We start from the raw sequence: 19,266 nt of genomic DNA, 5'->3' as shown, positions 1-19,266 counted from the left end.
AGGGCTATCATATCAGATCACAACTTTCTGTCGATGACAAAAATTGTTCAAAGACAAAAACACTGTTCATTAAACTTTTCTAAATTAAAACTCTAAAATCCTGATCAATATGAGATAAATATATGATTCATATATATGTCCCATATGACCAGGTATACCCGGCGCCTCCACCAAATATGTAAGCAAGATATGCCTACACCAAATTACAGGATATATGTATATAGTAAGTAAACATATAGCGAGAATGATAGAGTGCACCTACAGACTATTGCACTTGCTTGCTGTTTTTGTAACCATCTGTGAAGAGTGCATAATCAAGATAAAGTACTCAAATAGAAAGAGAGAGCTTAAAAAGGGAGGGACTCAATACATTTCTTTAAAACTTTTATAGTTCAGCTTTCAGCTTCAACACTTCACTGCATTTATTGAAGCACATTACTAGATGTAATTATTGAAATTTCGTGTAAATTTTTATAGTAATTATTACAGGTAATGACAGAATCCAAGGGCAGGGCAGTGGACTGTGGATGATAGTTGGTATAAATACCTACAAATAAATCTTTGAATTCTGTGCATAAAAATACTGATAGCTTGAAGTGTGGTAAGTACGCCAATAAAAGACTAAATGAATCAACAATATAAGATTTAATAATAGTAAGATAATAATAGGCAGATGGCCACATACAAAAAACATTGAGTCAAATATCTTGAGATCAATAAAATAATAATAGGCAGATGGCACATACAAAAGCAATTGTAAGTAGGTTAAGTCTTTGAATCTTTACTAATAATAGGCAGATGGCCCATACAAAAACAATTGTAAGTAGATTAAGTTAATATCTTTAAGTCTTTAAGTCTTTGAATCTTTAATAATAATAGGCAGATGGCCACATACAAAACATTTGTAAGTAGATTAAGTGAAATATCTTGGGAAAATTACAACATGTGAAATAATGTAGAGAAATACAAAATTTAAATGAAATTAGGTCAATGACATAATGACCATTGAAGCCTGACAATAATTGAAAATGTAGTATTAATGATACCTGAAATGAATATAAATTGAGTGCTATAATGAAGGTTCTTGCTGTAAAGTACAATATTAATTTAAAAAATGACAATAAGTTAATAGGCGTCGGTGGCCTTAGTGAATCACTTGTAAACCAAGGGTAGCTGTCAAATCCAATGAATAGTAGCGTCGGTGCCTTAGTGAATCATTAAGAAAGACATCAATAGAACGATAAGTAGGCGTCAGTGGCCTCAGAAAATCACTTGTAAAGCCAAGGGTAGCTGTCAATCCAATAAATTAATAGTTGCTACTATTGAATACAATCATATAGGCGTCAGTGGCCTCAGAAAATCACTTGTAAAGCCAAGGGTAGCTGTCAAATCCAATAAATTAATAGGCGTCGGTGGCCTTAGTGAATCACTTGTAAAGCCAAGGGTAGCTGTCAAATCCAATAAATTAATAGTTGCTACTATTGAATACAATTATATAGGCGTCAGTGGCCTCAGAAAATCACTTGTAAAGCCAAGGGTAGCTGTCAAATCCAATAAATTAATAGGCGTCGGTGGCCTTAGTGAATTGAATGTCAAGATAGACATTAACCAAATAATAAGTAGGCGTCGGTGGCCTTAGTGAACTGAATGTCGAGATAGACATTAACCAAATAATAAGTAGGCGTCGGTGGCCTCAGTGAATTGAATGTCAAGATAGACATTAATAAATCAATAAGTATATATGTAAATGAAAATTGAATAGAACAAATTACATAACCTGAATAAAAATTTTGAAGAGGAGATGCGGCCAGGCAGACAGGCAATGACTCCGCAATACCAACAGGAACAGGACATCAGCAAGCGATGAAGTGATCGGCCATGCGATGACAAGCATGGAAACGTCCACTACAGCAGGCGAATCCCCAGTGGAAATGTAGGCTGGAGCAAGTAGAATTCCAAACGAATAATCCGATCTTCAAGTTGTGGAATTTTTGGATTGATTTCCAAACGGTAGAGATGATGCACTTGAAAGTTTGAGTTTCACGAGGTGAAGCCAATTGTAGAAAAATGGCAACTGAAGCCTACACGAGGTTGTAATTTTTGACAAAGTTTATCAAAGCAATATGCAAGCAATCGATGAATAATTTAATCACAATTTAAGAATAGAATAAATGAATTAATCTGCAGAAGTAATTCACACTTTAAAAACGTTCTGTAGATCAAATAAGTAGTGATGAATGCTCACACGAGGTTGCAATTCTTGACAAAGTTTATCAAAGTAACTGAGTGAAGAACTCGATGAATAATTGAATCACACTTGAAGAATAGAACAAACGAATTAATTTGAAGAATAATTCACACTTTAAAAACGTTCTGTAGGTCCGATGAATTCAGATGAAAGGTTTAGACCGGGCGCAAGATACGCACACCCGACGACCTCCATGAAAAGACAAACAGCAAAAAGCAAAAGGCGGTAGCAACAAAAAGGGAAGGCGGAAATGACAGCCGCGAACAACACGTTTACAAACGTATGGTGAAAAAGTAGCAAATATCTAAAAAGTAAGATGCCTAAAGACAAGATTAAATTCCAAAAAAATCGAACGGCAAATAATCCGACGAAAAAGTACGAATAAAGGTATAGAAAACCAGCTTGATTGAAGCAGTGTTGAAGAACCGACTGCGACGTCACTGGTCAGCGCAGACGCACAAAAGACACAGCGCGCAGACAGACAGACATGATGACGACATGATGTCTACGTAGTAGCGGAACGAAAAACAAGTGGAACCGTTCCAATAAATGCTTTGTCAGATTTTACAGGTAATTTAAATGATAGCCTCCAATCTGAATAGTCTGAATACACTAATTAATATCAATCAATAAATATTCGAATCCTATATTAACAAGTAGCATATAAATTTAAGATTTCATTTAATGCCACTTCTTATTCAATTATTTCATGTAATTCGATATGTCAAGAGAATTTATTGAAGTTCAAGCCAATTTTCAGTATGCATCCCGTAGCTTTGTCCCCATGACTTTGAACCGGAATTTAGGCAAGGTATGGTTCGCGGGGTGATATTCACGGCACTGCAAAATCATTTGTCTGCGTGTCGTTTATATTGAAATAGGCTCCTTAAAATTTAGAGTTGTATAAGTTTTCAAAGTTAAATTCTTCGTTTAATGTGTGCTACAAATCAGTATTAGTGTGTGACTCAATCATTCAGAGACCCTAGGGTGGAGGAAGCTCCCTACACAAAGAGATTCTTCATAATTATGAGAAAGTTGCAATGTATCACCAACAATTGAAACAGCATGTTAAACGAATGTCAGCTGATAGGCTGTGTTGTGCTAAAAGGACCAAACTCCAAAAATCTCCTTGTGTATCTTTTCGGATGCAACACGTTGCCTTTGCTAAGATACAAAAGAGCATCTGTTGCTCATGGAAAGATACATTAAAGGGCACGCCACACCAAGCTCGCTACCGCGGCGGTAGCGAAGTTTTGAAAATCGCTAGCCATGTATTCAGGTTGATCGCGCCACACCGAGCTCGCTACCGCGGCGGTAGTACGGCGCACTACCACCTACGACGCCTGCTAGGCGATTCAACAAAACTTCGCTGAGAGGTAGTACGGCGGACAAAGCGAGCAGTGTGGCGCACTCAACCTGAATACATGGCAGGCGATTCGAAGAGGTAGCGCATGCGCACAGAGTGATGACTCATCGGCGTTCCTCCTTGCAGCACAACGCAACTAGTACGTCTCACTCACAACACTGTAGTTGGACTCCCTCCCCCCACTACTAGACTCACTACTCGGAGACTACCGCTAGCGGACGTTTTTCGGTGTGGCGTGCTCAGCCGAGAAAACTACCACCAGCGGTACTACCTCGGCGGTACTGGCGAGCTTGGTGTGGCGAGTCCTTAAAGCACCTTCTGTATCTTTCCGAATGCAACACGTTGCCTTTGAGAAGATACAAAAGGGTAGCTGTTGCTTATGGAAAGATATATTGAAGCTCCATGTGTATCTTTCCGGATGCAACAAGTTGCTTTTGAGAAGATACAAAAGAGAATCTGTTGCTTATGGAAAGATACATTTTCAAGAATGTTGGATGTTTTTGAACGGGTAGTACTTTAGTCTAGCTGCCTTCCGTTGATAAGCAAAGCTACAGGACGCGGACTGTACATTCTCCTGTTCTTAGATAACAGTGAATCTTTATAGAATCTCTAATAAGAGACGGCAAAAAATTATTAACATTCAAATAACAGAATTCGTGTACCTGAATATTGACTAGCCATTGCATTATTTCTGAAATGCCCTTTTGTCCGTCTGGGATCCTCCAAACCACCAGGTAGAGACTTCGCTTAGATAAAAAGTACTGATGGGTAGCATAGTACTCTCTTTGCCCTCCAAAGTCCCACGTTCTGCACAGAAAATTAACATACTTAATGAAAAGTTCACAGAGATTATTAGTAAAAGTAAAGAGTTATAAGAATTCATTTAAATAGTTGTCCGAAGCGAAGCTGAGGTCTTAGTTTCGACTTGATCGGCTTTTGTCTGTTTGTTTGTTTGTTTGCACCGCAGTTACAGTCGCAGTTATTGTCCGATTTGGATGAAATTTGGTATGCAAGTTCTTTGAAACAAGGCGCAGAAACGTATGTGTAACAATTTTTGATAAGACCTCTGGTTTTCTTGTAATTTAAAAAAACCCGTAGACTAACCTCTATCCAGAAAGGATGTGTCTTTGAAGATAAAGCAATTCATGTTCATACTTTTTTGCAGCTATTGTTACGAGCACATGGTGACCAAGTTGGTAGACCGTGGCTTCTCACACTTTGGGAACCAGGTTCAAATCTCGTTCCTACCAAATTTGTTTTACAGATGATACTAATTGTTTATCTTATTCTATATATCATTATAAAATAGATTATTATGATTAAATTGAATCATCTTATATATTAAATTGATTTATCAAATTAATTGGATGATAATTTTTTTTAAATCTTTATTGTATTGGAGTCCAATAATGCAGTGTAGAAAAAAATGTATGTAAAGGTATAAAGGTTAATTTTTTAGTAGTTGAGAAGTCGATATTGTGGTAATTATTCATAATGAATGAAAAAGACTAAGAAATTGTCAATAACCACATATTTATTGATACTTAGAAAGACCGGTTTCGGTGATTACACCATTGTCAATCTCTGATAAACTCTGATAAAAACCAAAACCGCTCTTTCTAAGTATCAATGAATCTGTGGTTTTTTGAAAATTTCTTAGTATTTTCCAATTAAAAGGTATGTATTTGATATAAAGGTACCTCCTTGATAAGTCCAGTGTCTCCAGCACTATCAATGGAGAAAATAATAGATGACATGGCTAAATCTTCGCAATATTCTGAACTTATTGTACTGGCCCTTCTCATTAGATTAAAAGTTGTATTCATGAGCGAGGTCTACTGTTCGCAGAACTACTAGTTATAGTAAGAGTTATTAATAAGTACATTATTAGTAAAGAGTTCACAGAGTTATTTGCAGTGCTATGAAGGTGTATTGATTACAAGTAATATACATTTTTTAACAGTATGTTATTTTCATCAAGCAATGGCGTTATCTACATTGTTCATTTTATTTCACATTTCTTGGATTCTAGTAGTTCAGCTAATGCTCCATCTAGGCTTGAAATACTCTTATTGACCGAACGTAGTGAGGTCTATGTTTCAACTCGAATTTTCTTTTGTCTGTATGTAACGCGATTACGGCCAAACGCGTAGATAGAATTCGATGAGATTTGGCAGGAATATTCCTTTTTCAACTGCGCGTCGATGTATACACAAGGTTTTTTTGAAATTTTGCATTTTAAGTATATGAAAGGAAAGGAACTCCTCCATATTCTGATATCACTATATATCATCTTCTTTGAAGATAGGATTAATCAGACTATAGAATTATTCATAATCAATCAGTTGACAAGTGGATTATTCATTGCATGCATTACACAGATGTCTGGCCGTGTCTATAAGGTAGAGTTTCAATATTTTTCTATGATGCGTGCACATCAGTATCAACATTCTCACATTTGAAAAATAAATATATTAGGTGTGTAATAGTGTGATATTGAGTGGGTATTATTGTAGTTGTTTTTGTGTTTCTTATATTTGTTTTTCAGGTTTTGAACTGGAATGAACTTTGATTTTACTGTTTGTTGAACCCTGCGTTTTTAGTGTGAGAATTGACTCTGTCTTGTTGGAATTTGCTAACTTGTTGCCTAGTTGTCAAAATTTAAAGCATTTTCGTGCATTTTCCAAGTGCAGTTTCAATTTCATGTCGAAAAAGCCACTGTATTTGAAAATTGTACGAGCATTGAACTTTTTGCAGCTTTGGCTTTTCCACTGGAAGTTAGGCTCAACGCTCGTGGAGGGGGAATAATTTCAGTGAAAAGGCCACAGGTGGAATTGAGAACGTAACTGGGAAATCATGTAACGGTGCGGCGCGCCTCGGTCCCTCTGAATGGGCCCATTTCCCATTCAGAGGGACAAATTGTTATGTTTTCAGTTATTAGTAATTTTTATCCAGTCGAATAGGAAACCAAATTTTATAGAGTTAGTAGGAGTAGAATCAGGAAATTTTTTGTGCGTGTGAGTTTAAGTATAGTGAGTTTTATAAAGCGTATGTGAGTGTTTCTGAAGAGTCCAAGTTTGAATATTGTTAAAATGGTGAGTGTGCTAACTTTTGTTGTTTTTCTTATTAAGCTCAAAATTTAATTTCGTAGAATGACCGAGGCCCAAATTTAAATGCAGCAAGTTAGCAGGTTCCCAGAATGTATAGATTGAAATTATATACCTTATTTTTCTAAATCAGTTACTGAGTAACTCTGTTTTAAAATTTGACATGATTTCTATTGATTTGTTGATGAGTTCAATAAACCTGAGGTTAAATTTTAAAAGTATTTTCAATGAAGTTCCTGGCTCGTAGTTGCTAGTTGCTAAAATAGGTGACAATTAGATAATGAGGATAATCTGTGCATTTTAATGAACGAATCCACTAGAAGCTCCCAACCAATCGAGGATTCAAATACCGGTAGATGGATTGATAGCACTAAACTTTAGTAGATATTATAGAAGAGAAGAAACAACCCCCCTCCGTTTACATTGGTGGCCAGCGGTGGTATAGTCTGCAAGAATGACTATCGAATCACATGTATTCTTATATTATTTCATATTTTGGAAGGTTAACTCAATAGAGACAAATATGTCTCCGGTTACAGAAATGATATCAGGTGTGGTGTAGGGTTTAAAAATACCATCACCGGTTACAGGTGTTTTAAAATAAAATAAAAATGATTAAATGAACTAAATAATGCTGAAGAAATTATAATATTCTTGATAAAAAATTAAATAGTTGAGAAATATTTTTATCAGAGAAAGATTATCACGGAACTGGATAAATTATCATATGAGATACAAATTCAAACGTGAACTGAGTTTATCAACATAAGTGAGTTTCTTATCTTGGAGAAAACAAATAACAGTTTTTAAGAGTAAATTATGATTTAACTGTGAATTGTCATTCAACTGAATCAACTAGAACAGGTGTCACTTGTTTTAAATGTTAACAAACTCAGTTCAAGTTTGAATTTGTATTCCATATACTATAATTCATCCAGTTCCGTGATAATCTTTCTATCTGATGAAAATTATTTTTTTACAATCAAAAATGTTATAATTTCTCCAGCATTATTTAGTTCATTTTTTATTTTTAATCACCTATTAAATTAGGTTTTTTGAAGGTGAGAATATTGATAATGATGGGCACGCATAATAATACCATGACTGCAAAACAAAATATTAAAAACAAAGACCTTAAAGCTGCGATTACACCAAAGTTATTAACAAATGTTAATAACTCAATCCTTATAGATTATATTAGATTGAACATAGTTATCATACACATGATGGAGATGTGTGTTTGTCAACTTCCGTTCAATCTAATAGAATCTATGAGGATTAAGTTATTAACATTATGTTAATAACTTTGGTGTAAACCCAGCTTAAAGATTCATACCTCTTCAAGGTCTTTGATTGAAACTATAGACCTTATACAATACAGTATCCTGGCTTCTCCACACATCTGTGTAATCACATGTCAGCTGATTTATGATGAATAATTCTATAGTCTGGTTTTTACTCTAATATTGGCGTATGAAGGAGACTCCTTTTTTCTTTTATATTATCCTTGAGATGCCAAATTTCCAAAAAAAAACTTGTATATACGTCGACGCACAATTCATAAAGGAACATACCTGTCAAATTTCATGAAAATCTATTACCGCATTTCGCCGTAAATGCGCAATATATAAACAATATAAACATTTGAACATTAAGAGAAATGCCAAACCGTCGACTTGAATCTTAGACCTCACTTCGCTCGGTCAACTAGTAAAGTTGGCTTTCCACATACGATAAAATTAAAAATACATTTATATTGCAAGCCATAATAGAATGTACAAATAAATGTTGCAATGTTTCATAGTTTCAAAGGTTCTATGTTTCATAATTCAAGTACCGTTGTAGCATGGAGAAAATATATCATGAGAGTATATCCCATGGTTTAGGGCGTTTATGTTCCAGCTTTCAATGTTAACTCAAAATGATAGTCCTAGTAGTTCTTTCTTGTGAAGCTATGTGACGCTGGTAGTCTCTCATACTGTGCCCTTCTTATACTCTCACCCCAACAAAACAGTGATAACAGACAGTAGTCTACAATATCCGACTTGGGTTGACAAATAATCGGCTTGGAATTTGGAACATAAACGACCTAAACCATGGGATAACTGATATTTTTTCTTCATGGTAGTAATATAAGTAGGCCTAAATAATATCATATAAAAGTACGATCATATGCTGATAGTGAATGTTTTTGTGATTTTTCTGGCTTCAAATTTATCAAGTTTTTTAATATTTTTCAATTTATTAATGCATTTTCAAGTGTAATAATAATTTGTTTCATCTTTCTGATCAACCGAGATACAAAATTTTTAGTATAATGTATATTTGGACTGTAAATTTTTGTTTAAGTCAAGTGTTTTCATAACCTCATTTGGACTATTTTTATCTAAATTAGGGAGTGGAACAGTTTTGGGTTTATCCTGTTGATTTTCTCCCAATCATTAATTTGATGTTGTGATTAAGGAATGTAATAAATGAATGAATGTAAATATTCCTTCTCCAATAATTAGTGCTCTCTATTCTAATTGACATTTTAAAAAGTTTACTTTGCATATAGGTAACTCAAGTATACAGATGGAAATAAATTGGAAGTTGCATTTGTTCAAATGCTAATTAATGAATAATTATTATTAAACGAAATCCCAATTAAATGCTGTGAATCACCCCGAAGACTTCTGCTACTGCAAATATTGACAACAGGATAAACAGCTAGATGGAAATTCGATGAGCGCTGTCCAGAGATTGTCTGTTTGGTGTGAGGGTGAGCATTCCTGACCGGCAATTAGGAGGTACTGGGTTCGATTCCCGGGCTGACAAATAATTTTTGTATAGTAGCGCTCATCGACTTTCCATCTAGCTGTTTACCCTGTTGTCAATATTTGGGGTGACTACCCAGAAGTCTTCGGGGTGATTCACAGCATTTAATTGGGATTTCGTTTAATAATAATTATCTCAAGTAACATTGATCAATATTCTATTTTTCTCTGCCACTGAAAGCCAGCCATAAGAATGAAACCACTGTTTGTAAAAAGAATGATTTAATTTAAATCTGGAAGCTACTTTCAATTTATACAGATTTTTAATTGTACCTGTAGACCTACTAACATTGAAGTATATTCATAACTGAAAATAAAGGAAGATTTTTACGATATTAATGTGAATAAAGAAGCACGACACATGCCAACAATTATTAATGAAAGAACTTAATAGAATCTAACAATAAGGAGAGTCGTGTTAACGTACCTGAAAACACATGGACCATGAGAGGACTGGCCTCGAATTTTCTTCTCATAGACCCAGTCGCCAATATCCACTCCAACGGTGGACATATTAGTGCCTCGCGAGGTCTTCACATTGATGTTCTTATTTCCCATTCTCTTAGCCCAGTGCTGAAAACAATATAATTACAATCAATTGATATCCAGGTGAACGTGTGCAAAGTATTCAACTTGTTGATACTTCAAGACACTTTTCTTCAAGACACGAGAATGTGCTGACCCACCACCTCCTAACCAAGGTCTATAAATACAGGTCATGACACAAAAAAAAATTTATTCTTCAAAAAACAAATTTACAGTATAAAATACAACACTTTCACAAAACTTGTCTAACCTAATCCTTATATGACAATTCACAAGACACATTGAGAAGAAAAAATCCCTGCAAAGGTTTAACCTGAGCGCAGGAATGAGTCGCTATAAATAACATATAACAATATCGAGGGAAACAGATTTTTGAAAAACTACTCTATAAAATGAGAGAAATTAATATTAAATATACAGACAGTTAAAGTTAATTGCAATAATTCGTGAAAATAGAAATGTACAAATATAATTACAAATTGACAGCAGCACAACTCATGATTATAATGATGATATCATAGCATATAATTTATGTAAACAGTATCCACTATGCTTAGCATATTGAAATTTATATACAATATAAAAAGAAATGGAAAATCCGTAGTTTATTCATGAATCAGTTCAAAAAACAATGAAAATAAGAGGGAAAGGTATTCACTACAAAAGATACATATTCAATAGTTACAAAAAAGTTTTATATTTGTTATTTCTAAAGGTTATTATAACTTTGGAAGGAGAATCTTTGATCAATACAGAAAGTATAGGATCTATAGTAAATGAATTTTACTTGTATCAAAAATAGTTTTTCATTGAGCTTGAATACATTTATCCAAGTCATGCCTAGTTCTACTGTTTAATCTGGAATTGACAAAATCAAAAGGTATATGATTCAGTAGTCTTTTAGCTACAAAGACAAACTGCCTACAGCACACGTCCAACACTGTACGATCATTCTAAAAAGTAATGCTAGATGGTCTCAAATCATACATAGTCTCTCGAAGTCTGAAGTTATTTTTGTTTTTTATTATATATAAGAGAAGACTCTTTGTATATAACAGTCCCGTGATGCATTGCAAAATCGCCATTTTAAGGGGTTCTAGTTCACCAATTTTCAAATTTATCAGCTGCTATCATTATAGATTGAACAACATTATGTGTAATGTTGTTCATGGGATATTGCTTGGCTTTGAATATTGTAAAATAAATTCTTCCGACAGAATAATAATATTTAGATTCCGACTAGGAACTGAATTGTTAATTTTTAGATTTAATTGAGATTTAAAACTCTTTTTGAAGTTGGCCTCGCATATTTCTGTCTTATCCCAATGCCTTATGAATCATAATCCCTAAGTTACAAGAATAAGAACTATTTTCAATAATGAATAAATGAATAATTGAAGCATTTATTATTGAAATTTCATGATTAAAAAATTGAAAACCTGAATTCACATATCACATATTATGAAAACAGAATATTGTTCTTAAAATGCATAATTTTGTTACGAGTAAATTGAATTATATTGGATTTTCAAATGTACCGCCATAAAGACCCCATAAAATGGCCGCTCCATAAGGAACACGAGTGTCATGACCTGTATTTATAGACCTTGCTCCTGACCAAGCTTACCTTTCAGGAAAATTTCCGATCAAGGTGGCAACGCTGACTGACATTGGGAAAGTGATAAAGTACACAACACATGATAATGTGCAATTTTATAACGATATGATTAACTTGTACATGATACTTATGTTGCTGAACACACTTACATGTAAAGTAAAATAATATGTAAGAATGTAAGAGCTGTAAAGAAAGAGGTTTAATCTTGAAAATGTTGAGCCTAAATTTCTAACTTAATGGGCTTCACTACTGTGAAACTTCAGCCAGAACCGACAGTTTAACGTGCCTACACGATAACACGAAATTGAGCTAGCTTAAATCTTTTGTTGATCCAATATCTGAGGTTGACATTAATTTTGAAACATTTATCTTTACCTCGACTAGTTTCTTGCGACAAATATGCATTTGATACTTTGATTAAAGAACCTGCAATAAGTCAAAAAGCCATAATTAAGGCCGGGTTGGGCCTGGCTAGAACATACTCTTCTAATAGTCTTTTTCTCCTTTTCAATGTTCTCACTATAAAAAAACTTTTCATTAAATCCGCACTTTCCTTTGCTTTCAAAAATAAAATTCATTTCAAAAATTGCACTTCTCATCCTTACCCTACAAGAAGCTCTCTACTACATCAGTCAGGGCTGAACGTAATTCTCGGGTTGCTTGTGACAGGAATGTAACATATTAATACATTTATTAATTCGTGATGCGCCTCCTAGCATCAGTCGACCTGGCAACTGCTCATTCAAGTTTAAAGAGAGCAATCCAATCGTGGTTAGCCACTTTAAACGATGACGATTGCTCCAGTCTCCTCAGATCGTTGTACTTATGATAGTGCTCATCCTTGCATTCATAGTACTGTACTATGTGCTATGTGCGTGTTGGTGTGTGTGTTGTGTGAGTGTGCTGTGTTTGTGTGGTGTATGTGTGAGTGCTTGTGCCCCTCCTGTGTGTATGTGATGGTATGAGTGCCCTGTTTATTATTGTTTCATTTTTCCTATATAACAATCACATAATTTCAATATGTCTTTTTAAACTGTAATTCTTCTTTTAATAATTACTTTCTATTATAAGATGTTTTATTTTGTTTATAGTCGGCTAAAAATTCAGAACTCCTTTCTTTCATTTCAATATTTAATTTATAATTCAACTCAACTCACGAACAAACCTTTTAGGTTCATGTGAGCGTGGTTCTATTATTTTATTTTTTAAGTTTGTTATTTTAAGTTTGTGTACATGTGTTTTTTTACATTTGTATGCTACATTGTATTTTTTCGGAAACATTAAAATTCAATTCAATTCAATCTGTGATTGGAATGAATTATGCAAATACTCTACTCTACCTCGACTGATTTCTTGCGACCAATATCTTAGGGTACAACCACATTGGAAGCGGAGCGGAGCGTGGCGTGGCGTTGAGGAGCGTCGTGAACAATATCATGTTAAGTAATGAACTGCGACACACTGGAAGCGTCTACTCGCGGAGCGGAGCGGAGCGTCAAACTTTGGAACAAGCTGGTTTGTTTTTTGGAGCATCTACAAGCGGAGCGTCAAAGTGCGAGTGCCCTACTAATTCACATACTAGTGGTTTACTCTTGTACATAATAATGCACTTGTTCTACTAAATTTTCCCACCATCTAGTACACTAGTATATTAATTTAATGTTTGCCCAAATTCCCCTGTAATGTGTATTATTTGATTATTCAAAAGAAACATTCATCTACTGCACTTTGAAATCAAAAATAAGGCTATTCTAATCCATTTCACCTTAGTGTTATTTATTTATTTACAATGAAAATGACACTTATGTAATATCATAGGAATTTGCATATCAGGAAACTGAAAAGATCTTGCTTCCTTCTATTAAGTTTTATTACATCAGAAATGTTTTCCCAAATAAAATTATTTGGAACATGTATTTGTACAGTCCAGGTTGAGTTGTGGTATTTCTTGTTGGTCCTCGAAATATGTATCACATTTTATGCCAATTATTATATTGCAGAAGGCTTTTATTCGAGTTATCTGTGGTGAAAGTAGACGTGCTCACTCTTACCCCCTTTTCAGAGAAACATCTATATTGCCTCTGCGTCATTTATATGCATTCAAAGTTCTTTCCATATTCTTTAGGCTAAGTGGCAATCGAGGTGCGGATGTTGCTTATAATACAAGAGGTAATACTAGAGGGTTAATAATTCCACCCAGATCATATTGCACTCTCTTTCAAAAGAGTTTCATTTTCTTGGGTCCTAAATTTTTCAATAGTCTACCCGTCGAGATTAAAAATTCAAATAATCTTAAATCTTTCAAATCTAAATTACACCTATGGTTGATGGATCATTCTCCGGTTGAGATTAATGAGCTTTTTGTCATTCTTAGATGAATACCCTTGACATTCACTTGTTTCAATTCAATTCTTTCAATTTTTTTTAAAAATTAATTATGATTTCTCCATGGTGTGTGTGTGTGTGTGTGTGTGTGTGTGTGTGTGTGTGTGTGTGTGTGTGTGTGTGTGTGTGTGTGTGTGTGTGTGTGTGTGTGTGTGTGTGTGTGTGTGTGTGAGTGGGATGAATATTAAGATAATTAAATTTCATTAAGATAAGTATTTTCATTTGAGTTTATAGATAAGCATTTTTAGTTGAGTTCTGAATGTATTTCACTCCTGTTTGCAGACAAGATTCTTTTTTCTTAAGCGAACAGTATTGTATTCAATGATCTGTAATATCATTTGTATAATTGAATCTGTCATGTAAGTGATATCATTGAATAAAAATTGATTTGATTTGATTTAGGTAGATAAAATAATAAGGTAGTCCTTGTGCTATTTTCCTTCCAAATTTATAGGTGACAAAGTCCAAGATAAGGTTAGAATTTCACTTGTAAAATTTTTATAACATTTTAGTCCAAAATAAACATGAAACTATACATTTTGAATTTGGATGGCTTGAATTTTGTTTCTATTTATTTATTTTATTTATTTATTGTATAAAATACTATGATCATAATACAATTATGACATGGAGGAAAAACTAGGCTAAGCCTGTACTATTTCTCTCCAAAAATTTTGATAAAATGTTAATGTTGTCCAAAAGATAAGGTTATATAGTCACACACTGCTTCGTCACTTGATTTTCGGTCTAGAAATGATGATTTAAAATTTTGAATTTTGAAGGTTGATTTTATACTCTAATGAATCACAATAAATAAAAACTTTAGAAATATTGCACTTATTTAAAAAATGTGAATACAAAATTAAAAGCCTTCTCACTATTTGTTATTCACAGCTCTAAAATATATTTCAATTGATATAATTATAAATATATAATTTCAATTGAATTAATAAATTAGTAGAAATATTCCACTCAATTGCCATTTGTAACGAATAATATTGAGTTATTTAAAAAAATTGGAACCATTGAAGAAACACAAACTTTTAAACTTTGTAATTAATTTCTAAATACAAGTTTTTCTTCAGCAGATATTGGATTCCTCCAATTAGTGAGTTGTTTATCCAAATCAGGCTTCACTCTTCTCAAAATATAATCAAAGGTTGAAGTTGACATTCGCAGGCACTCAAAAAATCGGGGCTCATGCTTTCTTAACACATCAAACAGATGGTGATATTCAACAAATAGTCGACGATCTATGTTAATTATTTCATTAACCCACTCTGTCCTAACATGCTTAGCTAATATCCAATACTTTAAGTAATTATTCTCACAATTAATGTCTGTGCAAACTAGACAACGCCATTATCTAGGCCCTTGACGCTTGACGCTCAGACGCTTCCTGTGTCAGAGGCGAGGCGTCCAGTCATCTCTGGATTCGCCGATGACTGGACAGAAATTTATATGTAATGTGTATATTATTAAATTGAAAATATTAAAAATAAATACAAAAAAGGTGAAGAAACCAAAAGAGAAACGTTTTTTTGCGAGCGCGCCAAGCTTGAAAAAGAGACTACTGCATTCAGTTCCATCCGTTCAATGTTATTCTCAAAAACATGCGATTCCAGTAATGCTATTTAGCATTGGTTATCACCACTCTTCTGCATCATCACTCTCCCTCTCCCCGTAAACGATGGTGGAGTAAACGGTCAAAGACATCACTATTTTCTGCGATTCCACTGTTCCACTGTTTCTTTTTTCTTTATTATATTTTTTCTATTTTCGACTGAATCTCAAGCCACTAATTATAGCCGACTGATTACTCGTTGCCATCGCTCAAACTACTTAGTTTTGCTGGTAACGCCAATGATAATATTATAATCGATTTTTAAATGGAAAATATTTTAATTTCAAGTTTTTGCAATGTATTGTATATGAAAATTTTTATATTTTTCACATTTGTAAAGTTTGTTTAATGATTTTGGCAATAAATATTTCTTTCTTTCTTTCCGGGCCAGGGTTGCAAACCGTACGATAGTTATTATTTTGTTTGCGATTTGTTATTGATAATAATTATTATTTCTTCCATGTTTGGTTTTGAAGCATCTAAATTTAAAAATCTACTTTGTGAAAATAATCAAGAACTGAAAATTAAGTGAAGTGAACAACTACAAGACTTGACCTATTTCGGACTGTGGTAACCTATCTAAATTTGGGGAGGAATAGCACAAGGTTACCTTATTTTTTCTCTCCCTGTCATTTTGATGATTTACTTGTTGTATGAATCAATAAAGAATAAGAATTCCATTTCAATTTTTTCAATTAATTTGAGGGCAGTTTCCGAGCTTGAGATTTAGCCAAGTTTTAGACTTTTCAACTCTAGGATTTTGAATAGTGAGCTTATCTTATACTAGATGTCATCTTGCTCGATAAATAATCGTCCAAAATGAAACATAATCTTTAAAGTAAAGGGGGGGGGTGCAGCTTTCATTCAAATTTTCAACTGAATTGTTCCTGGAGATGACTGAGCCAAAAAGTCACGCCTCGCCCCTGTCCTGTGTGTATCATGAACGCTCTGACCACGCCACGCCACGCTCCGCTCTAGAACGCCACGCTACGCTCAGCTCCGCTACGCTTTCAGTGTGTTTGCACCCTAAGATTGTCATTAATTTTGAAAATATTTCCACTTTACCTCAACTGGTTTCTTGCGGTAACTGCCACTCCCCTCCTGCCTCAACTGTTCCAACAGCGAGGTCTTGCCGATTCCCTGTACGCCAACTATCATCAACTTGATCCTCGCATAGGGCCTGGCATCCTCCAGCACCGACTTCAAGTATCCAATGATGTCCATTGTCTTGTACTTCTTCGACTCGATCATCGACTTGAGGGGTTCCTGCAGATTACAGCCGCGTGTGTTCAGGTTCCACAGTCGTGACAGCAGGCCCATGTGGGGAGGAAGCTCACTGATTTCTACACAAAAAATAAACCGATTTATTTATCTATTTGATTTGCACCAATTTTCAACTCAAGTACAATAATGTGAGATGATAAATGGAGAGAAATTGAAGTCAGTCATTGATTTTATTAAGGCTGTGCAAAGGCTAAAAATGAACTTTCTACTCGTGATATTTTTCAAAGTTTTTCGATTTGTATATCATCAAGCTATCAGAATGAAAAAAATTTCTCAGGAAAATATTTTTTATGATCATTACTTTTTGAGATATGAGCGCCTAAAGTTTAAATTTTGGGGACAGAACATTTCAAATCGGTAAGAGATAAATCCATGAGATTTAGATATAGATTTTTCATTGGTATTGTGATCTAGTAAAACAAAAACTTTCTGAAAATATCAATTTTTGAGAAAGTAATTCTATTTACTAAAAATAACCAAAATTAGCTTTTAGTTGAGTAACTTTCTTGAAAAGAATAACTTTCTCAAAAATTGATATTTTCAGAAAAGTTTTGTTTTACTAGATCAACAATACCATGAAAAATCTACCCTCTAAATCTCATGGATTTATCTCTTACCGAATTTGAAATGTTCTGTCCCAAAAATTTAAAATTTAGGCGCTCATATCTCAAAAAGTAATGATCGGAAAAATGCTATCCTAAGAAAACTTTTTCATTTTGATAGCTTGATGATATACAAATCGAAAAACTTTACGAGTAGAAAGTTTATTTTTAGCCTTTGCACAGCCTTAAATACTTTTGTTCCTTATAACACTTCTACTTTTAACAGAACTATCTGTCGAATCAAATTTGAATCTTCACAACTACTCATAAAGCAAATTTGTATGTATCAAGATCATGATAAGAAATCATTTGATATTTTCATGAAGCATAATTTATTTTCTGTATCAATTTATGAATTCAGGAAGTATCTGATCTATTGGAGATATTAAATCTCTAGTTAAAAAATACAATAGACGATAAAGATCCTAGTCAAAATTTCAGATTTTTCGTTAGAAGTTTCTTAGGTGTACTCACAAAACAGTAATCTAAACATAAATATTCACTTCAATGTTTGATTCCATTACGAACTGCTTGTTAAATAATCACTTAGGACAATTAATTACGACATAGCAGTAAGGTATTTATACAAATAAAAGCTATTAGCTTCTACTTACATAGTGTTACATGAGTGATAAATATTCAGTTAGAACAGGATGATATTTTAGTCCTGTTACCCAGCTTTCAATGTAATCTTTAAAACGGAAATTCAGTTGAAATAAAAATCTATAGACTATTTTGTTGTATACTTTAAAATATTCATGAAATATTTTTTCAACTAGAAAATTAAAAAATGTAACGTGAAGTCCGTGCAAACCTTAGTTTTTAGCATGAGATTTTATGACCAATATTATTCAAATAGAATAGAATTAGAATAGTTTTATTTATCAACAATATATAAATATATACATGGATCTCGTCAAGTGAATAATTATAAAGGTGCGTACAGATATATGAGCCGCGAACATGAGCAATTCACTTTTTATCGTCTGATTATATCTGTATTTTTACAGAAACGGTAAGATACCCATATGAAAAGCTTGGCATCAGCTGATTAAAAGTGAATTGTTCATGTTCACGGCGCGTAAATCTGTAAGCACCTTCAGATGAAATAAAACAAACATCAGATAACATGAAAACAGCATAACACAAAAAAACATTGGCATATCAAGACTAGATAACAAATCCTATTATATTAAACGAGCAATTTCTGTATTTTTCTTGTATTTTTTTAAAAAATCTGGTTATTTATGTTCAACGGATCTCGAAAACGGCTCTAACGATTTTCACGAAATTTGGAACATAGTAGGTTTTGATATAAAAATTCGATTGCACTAGGTCTCATCCTTGAGAAAACTCGCTAAACGACATTAAAAGGATAAATTCATCCTTGGCTGAAACAGCTGAGTATAGTAAAAAGTGAGTGAGCGAGTGAGTATGTGAAAAATCAAAATACCGCATCCCCGAAATTCATAAGATGACATAAAGCCAGCTGTGGAATATAAACACGATCATTTTAGAGAATGTGTTCTGTTTATCAATAAATAAAAATAACGAGCAAAGCTCGGGCCCCGATATTTGACTCATTATATGGTCTCAATTTGCTGTCAAGGTATAGAACACCCCAGTTTTTGATATCTCCTTCACCTTTTTCTTAAACACACTGTTGCCGT

The 19,266-nt window shown here is 33.8% G+C and overlaps 1 protein-coding gene across 1 annotated transcript in view; it reads right to left on the bottom strand.

Annotated features, from left to right (window-relative positions):
- LOC120349572 (leucine-rich repeat serine/threonine-protein kinase 1-like) overlaps window positions 1–19,266 on the bottom strand; it is a 40,240-nt gene that overhangs the window by 3,320 nt on the left and 17,654 nt on the right. Inside the window, exons 6-8 of the mRNA XM_039419959.1 lie at window positions 16,776–17,053; window positions 9,965–10,110; window positions 4,277–4,421 (exon numbers count right to left, since the gene is read on the bottom strand). Coding sequence (XP_039275893.1) covers window positions 4,277–4,421; window positions 9,965–10,110; window positions 16,776–17,053 — 569 coding nt within the window. The remainder of the gene's footprint in view (window positions 1–4,276; window positions 4,422–9,964; window positions 10,111–16,775; window positions 17,054–19,266) is intronic.

This window comes from Nilaparvata lugens, chromosome 2 (genome assembly GCF_014356525.2).
Source record: "Nilaparvata lugens isolate BPH chromosome 2, ASM1435652v1, whole genome shotgun sequence".
NCBI lineage: Eukaryota > Metazoa > Arthropoda > Insecta > Hemiptera > Delphacidae > Nilaparvata > Nilaparvata lugens.
The sequence above is the reverse complement of the archived record's forward strand: the minus strand, read 5'-3'. Positions and strand labels throughout refer to the sequence as shown.